Source organism: Ipomoea nil, unplaced genomic scaffold (genome assembly GCF_001879475.1).
Source record: "Ipomoea nil cultivar Tokyo-kokei standard unplaced genomic scaffold, Asagao_1.1 scaffold1129, whole genome shotgun sequence".
Classification (NCBI taxonomy): domain Eukaryota; kingdom Viridiplantae; phylum Streptophyta; class Magnoliopsida; order Solanales; family Convolvulaceae; genus Ipomoea; species Ipomoea nil.
In genome coordinates, this window is record NW_017617557.1 from 83,144 (window position 1) to 92,354 (window position 9,211).

The window sequence follows — 9,211 nt, forward strand, 5'->3', positions numbered from 1 at the left end:
ATTCATAACTATATATCCACAATAATGCTATTGCTGAGAATTGAACCTGATTTTTTTTTTTTAAAGTGGGACGCGCGTTTTTAGTCAAAACGACGTCGTTTTGAACCGTATGCACCATGCGCATGATACATTCGGTTGCACAGCATAACTATTGCTAGAATTACAAGACAAGATTTACTTAATACAGACCCGTAGATGTATTTTTCCCTCCTCACTATAACCACCCGTGAAAGCTTAATTTTATTATGCGTAGCAACTAACGTGACATTTTAAATAAGACTTGATTCCCTCCCAACAATTTTATATTCATTAAATGCTTTTGAATAAATTGATTCCAATCCGAGAGATATAATTATGTGATAAAATATTTGATTAAAATTTGTTATTCATCCCACTACTCATTATAAAAGGGACCTTTCATCATTTAACATATCTCCACAATTGAGTAGTTAGCAAGAAGAGTAATCAAATTAGTTATCCCACATTCTTCTCCTCGTTAATTAATGGCTATGGAAACTGCCATTCATACACCGGAAGTGCTTGGCTGGGCGGCTCACGATGCTACCGGAAAGTTATCACCGTTTATATTCACGCGAAGGTACATTATAATTTGAAAAATGCTATTTATCCCTCTAAAATTTTTCTTAATATTTCACTCTCATGATGTGGCTTAGCTTGTATTATGAATTGGCTGACACTACATATTTTTTAATTAAATATTATATAATTTAATTAGATGTTGTCACATTAGAAGGGAAAATTAGAAGAGAAAATTTTAGGAGGAATCTCTAGCATTACTCTTATAATTTTACTTGGTACTGTAAGACATGCTTTTATGGTAGTATTTTTTCTCAATAGTCAATACTAATAGTCAAAATATATTTTTCTTTTTGAAAGACTTACATTTTTTTTACAATGTAGTATCTATTATACACTTTTTTTAATCTTTTTCAGCCCATTTTAAATTTGATTGTTAATAAAATGTCCATTTGAGGCGGCTAGAGAAATATTCACATTAACACCACAACTACTATTTGTTCACCTTTTTCTCTTCTTAAACTTAAAAGTATAATATTATTTATTTGTAAAATTTATAATTTTAAATAGCATGCTACTATTTTCTTTACTAGTGAAGTGTCTATCTGCACTTTCGTCTAACTTCTTTTTCTTCAATAATGGATATGTCTAGGGAAAATGGTGTCAACGATGTGACTATCAAGATCATGTATTGCGGAATGTGCCGAGGTGATGTTCAATTTGCCAAAAATGATTTTGGAAACACCACGTATCCTATTGTGCCTGGGTAATTACATTACATCCCATAATAAGTCTACAAAACAAAAACTGCTTATTTATATCTGTTTTTTACTTTAATATAGGTCCGCAAAATATCATAATTAGGGAAAAAAAAAAGGTGTTTGGAGTGTTTGGTAAATAGTGTTAACCGATAGATCTTAGTTGATTGGATTAGTAACTTCTTGGCCAGCGTTTCCAGCTTTGTCCGGATATCAGGAGGGGAACATTTTGACGTGAAAAGAGATCCAGAATTCCGGCGGGTTTTGAAAAGGCCCGACAAGTCAAACCCGGAAGCCATGGAGGAGATTAGCTCGATCGCGTTGAAGAACGGCGGGATGATTTGGGTGTTATTTGAGAATCCGATTCCTTAATCTCCTCCTCATCTTGAATTGGAAATTTAAATCCCTTTAGAAACTAGGGGCTCTCATGATCGCCATAATCTTGACAAGGGGAAAAATCTCCAAATTTGTCAACGCTCCTCGCTGTTGGAATACCTTGCGTAGCTGCAAATGTCGGAGGTGAGTGTTGAGGGTTGATTTCGTGAGACAAAGCAGTGAGGATGAAGCGTGAATCTGAGCTAGACATAAGGGTCACCAAGGTTTCGGTTCCGCAGGTTCCGGTTTTTTGGATGGCGAAATCGGAACCAGAACCTTATATTAAGGTTCCGGTTCCGATTCTAACCGTTTTTATTTATTTATTTATTTATTTTAGTGCGGCAGTCCGTGGTATGCTGCAGGCTGCGGTTTTTATTTATTTATTCATTTTTCCGGTTAGGAACCGGAATCGTCTGTTCCGAATCGGAATCGGCGGTTCCGGTTCCTTTAATAGGTAAACCTTGGTTAGGAACCGGAATCGAAACTGTACGGATGGTTCCGGTTCAGTTTCGATTAGCACAGTAACGATTACTGTTCGAATCTTCGGTTCGAACCAAATCGTGGTAACCCCTAGGTAGATATAGGATCAAACAATTAAATAAGAAACAAAATGGGTATTATCAAGTGAAATTCCATAATTGCCCTCTAAGTTAACGGAAATCAAAAGTTTGATCGAATGGAGGATCAAAATGGTTAACTTTTTCAAAGTCGAGGACTTAATTGGGGAAGAAAAATTGTCGAGGATCAAAATTGGTAATTTCGTAATAATCGAGGGATCATTTTGATAATTTACTCTTAATTAATCTATTCGATTGTTTTACCAAGTCAAACAGGTAATAGTTGTCAAATAAGTCAAAAATTAATTAATAAGCTAACTAAGTTACCAATCAGGACCAGGACTATGTGGTTCAATGGTATCCGGGTTGGACTTCCATTTGAAAGGTTGTGAGTTTGAATCTCAGCGGAGACGTTACAGATACTACAATGTAATAGAGCTGGACAGCTAGTAGCATTCAAAAAAGGTTACCAATCAGGACCAAAATAGTGGTGATTTGTAGTGCAATCGTCCCTCTGTTATGTCATATTTAACTATTTAATTTCATATCGTGACTATTTTTATTTTTTTTAAATCTCCATGCCATCACATGTAATTGTTAATTCTGTTATAAACTTTGCACATATTTCGACTATCCATGTTCAAAATGAAAGTATGGTTGATATAAGGAACTAGAATACAAGTCAAATTTAAAATAAAATTAATAAAATGATCAAAATAGTCAATTTAAGTGATACAATAGTGTCAAGCATCTTGTACTCAGATGACATGTAGTGACTTCTCCTATATGGGGGTCATGAGATCAAACTTCAATGGAGGTGTTGTTGACTCTTTGACTTTCAATAGGTTATATATATATATATATATATATATATATATATATATATATATATATATATATATATATATATATATATAGTCAAACTCTCATTCTGACTTTTAGTTAAAATGGAGCACATGCTTCAGTTATGATTGCATAATTTGTTTTATGCCCCGAAATGGGGACATATAGAGGATGAAGAATAATTCTCTTAACTAAAAATTATGAGTTTGATTCTTATCAACATCATCTTGATTGAACATCTTGCATAAAGACTTCCTAGCTAGTACAGTTAAATCACACATGAGCATGTTTATTTAGTACTATACACACCCAATAAAATAGATTAGATTCACAAATAATTACTTGACTAAAAATGATTTTGCCCTATCATAATACTTTTCATTAATTAAATTATTTTATTCTTAATTTCAGGTATGAAATTGTAGGAATTGTAACAAAGACAGGAAGCAATGTGAGCAATTTCAAGATTGGGGATAGGGTTGGTGTAGGCTATGTATCTTCTTCTTGTTTGGACTGTGAGCTCTGCAATACCTCAAGAGAGCACTACTGCGACCAAATGCGCCCCGTTTACAATAGTGTTGCTTCAGATGGTACTGTCACGTACGGAGGTTACTCCCAAATGATTGTAGCAGATCATAGGTAAAATCATTAAATTAGAGCATCATCATCAATGCATATTGTGGGGAGAATAGTACAACCTTTGATGACTTGGAAGTGAGAGAAGGTAGGAGAGAGAAATTTGAGACTCTCCTACAAGTGTGGGGAGAATGGCAGAAAGTGGGTCCCCATGCATTTAATTATTCCACTCCCTCACGCACAGCGTGAGGGCCAAAAAAGCAGCCCAGCGGGCGCGTGCCCGCTGGGCACGCCTATCGGCGCACCTGACAGCCACTAAAATATTATTATTTTTATTTTAAATTTCAGTTTTTCTTTTTTTTTTTTTTCTTTTTTTCTCTCCCCTCCCATTTTCTCTTTCCTAATCATTCTTACATTCTCCCCACATTATCTCCAATTGATGTGGATGCTCTTATACTCCCTCCGTCTCTGATTGACTTTCTCATTTGCTTTTTGCACGATTTTTAATACAACACAACAAATGTTACTAACTTTCTAATTTTGTCTCTCAAAAGTAGGTGTTATTTGTACAAAGTACAATTGTACTTATCCTAGAAATTTAAAAAAGTTAAAGGGGTAAATTAGAAAATGTAGAATGATAGTTATGTTCAATTTTGAAAAAATGACACTATTTTGGAACAAACTAAAAAAGAAAGTAAAACGGATAAAATGGGACGGATGGAGTAATAATTTGGAAGAGGTTTTCATGTCTTAGGAAATTAAAATTCATATTTGTTGTTGTTAGTAATGTTATATTTCACATTTATTTATTATGTAACATTAGAGTTGAATTAGTCCTATAACTAATAGCTATTGACTAGGTGTAGTTAGATAGGACTCTAATCTCTGTTATTATCTTTGTAACTTCTCAAAGTTTGAATCTACGTTAATCTGTTTTCACTCATCTGGTATCAACAAGCTAGGTGAACCTTTGTTTTCTCTCTCCCAAAATTATGTCAACAAACTCGAGTGAGCGAACAGTGACCGCCGGTACTCCGCCATCTTCCACCACCCCAAACACCCTTGAGTTGAATTAGTCCTATAACTAATAGCTATTGACTAGGTGTAGTTAGATAGGTCTCTAATCTCTGTTATTATCTTTGTAACTTCTCAAAGTTTGAATCTATGTTAATATGTTTTCACTCATCGTTGTTATGGTAAAATGCAATAAAGTTGGTCCTTAAGATAGTAGTGAGATGTAACTAGCAAATTATATCAGGGATCGGGGTTCACTTTGCCTCGTGAATCTTAATCTAAAATAACATTCAGATTATGTGTCTGAAGTTAGTAAATTGAGCGCAGATAATATATTAATTACATGCAAATAATATGTTAACTACAAATAATTATAGTTAACATATTATGTGCCTCGAATTTATTTATATGCACATAATTTATTAATTAAAGGCACATAATATGTTAATTGTAGACACATTTGGGGTGTTAGCTAAATAGTTGTTAGCTGATTGGGCTAGTGAGTTTGAATAGCTGATAACATTACCTGATTGTAGAAAGATCTTTGGTAATTAGCTCTTAGCTTATAGCTGATTACATACAAAATGATTTTTACAAAAAGCTGAACGAAAAAGTTGATTTTAACATCTTTTTAAATTTTAGTGATTTGGAACAATAAGCTGTTCAAAAAACTAATTAATCAAATACACCTATGAGTTGTTTTACCAAGTCATATTGTTATTAGTGGTCAAACAAGCTAAAATTGACTAATAAGCTAATTAATTAATCTGTGTAATAATATATGCAGGTATTGTGTGCACATACCAGAGAATCTGGCACTTGAGAGAGCAGCACCGTTACTAGTAGCAGGGATAACGGTGTACAGTGCTATGAAAAATAGCAACATATTTGAGTGTCCTGGGAAAAGAATTGGAGTGATTGGTTTAGGTGGTTTAGGTCACATGGCTGTCAAATTTGGCAAGGCTTTTGGGCACCAGGTCACTGTCATTAGTACCTCTTCTTCTAAGAAAGAATTGGCAATTCAGAGATTGGGAGCAGATGATTTTATATTGAGCACTGACCCAACACAAATGCAGGTCTGTTGAGCATATATAATATATAAATATAATTGTGTAATCTAATTATCAGTTTAGTCTTTTAGTTGAGATGAATCATATATATGCTTTAATTGTTTGATATTAGAGGAGACTATGGTGTATGTGTTGTTTGGAACCCGTCAAAAGTAATCGAGTTTTTATAAGTATGATTAGGAAAGAGAATATGGGAGGGAAAAGAAAAAAGAAAAAAAAATAAAGGAAAACTGATTTTTAAAGAAGTAATAATAATTTAATAATACTCTATCAGGCGCACCGACTATACGCGCACAACCTGTTTCCTTTCCTCTGACCAGGTTACTGTTCCAAAACCCCTTCCTAACAGATGAACCCAAACCCTCTCTCTCCTACTTCTCTCCTCAATTTGTTAGAAATATCTCCTAAATAACTACAGATATTGATGCTCTAATAATAGAAGCTTTACTTTTTGGGGATAATTGAATTGGTATCTACTTTCAATCTAACCATTGGAAATATGTAGTGATAGATAACTATCTTGCCTATGTTTGGTTATAGACATCAATATAGTTAAGATCCATATTCTAAGGTAGAATCAAGGACAATATATATGTTGTCTAATCAATTTAGGGAGTATTTGGTAAATAGTTGTTAGGTGATAGCTATTAGCTGATTGGTTAGTGAGTTTGACTAGTTGATACTTGATAGCATTAGCTAATTATAGAAAGATGTTTGGTAAATTAGCTATTAGCTGATAACTGATAAATATATAAAATGACTTTCTCAAAAAAATTGATCGAAAAAGCTGCTTTGAGCAGTTTTTTGAATTTTAGTATTTTAGAGCATTAAGTTGTTATAAAAAGTTAATTAATCACACTCATATTGATTGTTTAACCAAGTCAAACAAGTCAAAATTGACTGATAGGCTAAATATTTTATCAAACAATGCCTTAGTCTTTTTTAAAGTTTTTTTTTTTGTGCATATATTTTTTTGGCTCATTACATATTAAGTTATTTTAAAATTTTCCAGGGAAATAGAAGAAGTCTAGACTTCATTTTGGACACTGTATCTGCAAACCACTCTGTTGGACCTTACATTGAGCTATTGAAAGTAGATGGCACCTTGGCTATTGTTGGTGCACCATCTAAACCAATCGATTTCCCATCATTACCTTTGATATGTGGTAACATTCTTCGTTTTCCAATTATCTTTCTATTGTTTTTATTCAAAATTTTCTCCTTGTTTTGTTTGAATTAGAGGAGTTATAGTTTCTTTGACTTTGTGCAACACTCTTTGAGGATGGATAGAGTTAGATATGCTTTTCATAATTGTTTCTCACAAATTATATTCCATATTTATATGATAGTAAATACTCATTACAATCAAAATAAAGAATTAATTTCATTTTTGGTCCTAAATTTATTAGTAGTTCACTTTTAGTCTTTTTTTTTTTTCCAGAACATTTTCCTGTTTGATCATAGTATTATTGTGGCATGATCATTTTGTGTCCTCCGATCCGTCAAAAAAACCATTGAAATGTCATTGAATACAATGACATTTCTATCTTTTTTTTGTTTTTTTTTTTTAATATAAAGTGGGTTCACTTGCTATATTTTTATTTTTATTTTTTAAAAAATCATAATTGAACACCTAAATGTCCTTGTATTTTATGGAATTTAAACAATATGGATTTTGCTGATGGAAGACAAAAAATGATTATGTTACAATAATACTAGGACCAAAGGTGAATTTTTTGAAAAAAAAAAAAAAGACTAAAAGTAGATTGTCACCTATAAATTTAGGACTAAAAATGAAATTCACTCCAAAACAATTATGAGTAATACTGCATTTTGTTGCAAAAATCACTTCTCATATCTTACTTGCCATTATTGTATTTGTACGCTTTTGTGTAGTGTTTGATACTTTGATTATTATGTGAATTTGTCATTAACCTATGTGGGTCGGGTTGATCATATCAGTTCAAGTGTACCATATGGAAATAAAAAAAAGTTTCTTTGTTAAATTGCAACATCAAGGAGCTGAGTGAATGTTATTAAGTGATTTTTTTTTTTTTTGAAGATATTATTAAGTGATATTAGTAGGGGAAAAATTAGGGATTGAAATTTCAATTTGTCTAGCAGATATCCACCCAAATCCATCCTGAATGGGTCTTTTTTTTTTTTTTTTTTTTTTTTTTTTTTTTTTTGTAGTGGGTGGTGGGTCGGGATGAGTCTTAAAAAAGTAAACTCGCGGTGGGTCGAGTTTGATTCGGGTTTTATGTACAGAATCCGCCTAAAACTCCACCTGACCCACCATGTAGTTATTTATAAAAGTTTCTATAACTTCATGTAACTTTTTACTATTTTTATATCTAAACTACTAAGTTTATTTTTAAAAATTAACAATTCAGTTATTTTATTTAAATATTTATATTATTTTATGTTTTAGTATAACTAATGAATTTTATTATTTTATTATGTGTAAGTAATTTAAATATTATTTTTTTTAAAAAAAATAATACGATGATAAGTGATGGGTACCCGTAGTGGGCACCCACACCCGGTGGGGATGGAGGTGGATTTTAAAAAAGTTCACCCAATGCAGTTTGGGGGTGGAGGTGAGTGAAGAAAATATAAGGTGAGTCGGGTGATGAAGGTAGCCCTCCCGACCCATAGGAAAAATAGCATTTTTCATGAGTTGTTATATTATAGTGATAAATATCACTTAAATTAATGTTTTTAATGAACGTTGAGTGCAATTATGATGAACGATTATTGAATTTAGATATGCACATACACTTGATGCTTGATTAACATTAACTATTACACACACAAAAAAAAAAAAAAAAAAAAAAAAAAAAAAAAAAAAAAAACTAATTTTAAAAATTCATTGTTTACTTAACAGGCAAGATAACGATAAAGGGAAGCATAATTGGAAGTGTGGAGGAAATTAAAGAAATGATGGAGTTCTGTGAGAAATATGAGATCTTGCCAGAGATAGAGATTGTCCCTATTAACAAAATAAATGAAGCCTTTGATAGGCTTGCAAAGAATGACGTCAAGTTTCGATTTGTCCTTGACATTGCATCAAGCTAGGCTCTAATGGTTCATATTATTAGGGATTTGAGAGTTGAGCTGCGAGCGCTGGATTATTTCAGCATTACTTTATCTCTATGCTTGTGTTGTTTGGAATGTTTTCTGTCTGAGTTTGTGAGTTGTTTGGAATCTCTAGCTAATCAATAATCTACTTGGTGATGCAAATTTGGTAATAAATTATATTTTGTCTCCATTTTTTATGATGTCAAAACATAACACATAAAGATCGAGATTGAATTAATAAGGAGGTTTAATTGATTACACTCTCACCAAAACAAAAAGATAATTTTATTGGAGGTAACATCAGCCAAGTGGCTAAAGATACAAACATGTAACCATAAGGTCAAGAGTTCGAATTCAAACCATCTTGGTTTGAGCCGATCAACTATGGGTAGCCTTTGCA

At 32.5% G+C, this 9,211-nt stretch overlaps 1 protein-coding gene across 3 annotated transcripts; it reads left to right on the top strand.

Annotated features, from left to right (window-relative positions):
• The first annotated feature begins 388 nt into the window (after positions 1-388).
• Positions 389-9,001, top strand: LOC109183472 (probable cinnamyl alcohol dehydrogenase 6). 3 transcript variants are annotated; one of them, XM_019333572.1, is made up of 7 exons: positions 389-598; positions 1,190-1,303; positions 3,482-3,709; positions 5,448-5,736; positions 6,743-6,896; positions 8,618-8,809; positions 8,882-9,001. In XM_019333572.1, the coding sequence occupies exons 1-6, from the start codon at positions 504-506 to the stop codon at positions 8,806-8,808; spliced, it is 1,071 nt and encodes a 356-aa protein (XP_019189117.1). In that variant the 5' UTR covers positions 389-503; the 3' UTR covers position 8,809; positions 8,882-9,001. The 3 variants fall into 3 exon arrangements, with proteins under 3 accessions (XP_019189117.1, XP_019189116.1, XP_019189118.1); XM_019333571.1 differs by having other exon boundaries at positions 8,618-9,001; XM_019333573.1 differs by lacking the exons at positions 389-598; positions 1,190-1,303 and adding an exon at positions 1,484-1,814 and having other exon boundaries at positions 8,618-9,001.
• The last annotated feature ends 210 nt before the right edge of the window (positions 9,002-9,211 follow it).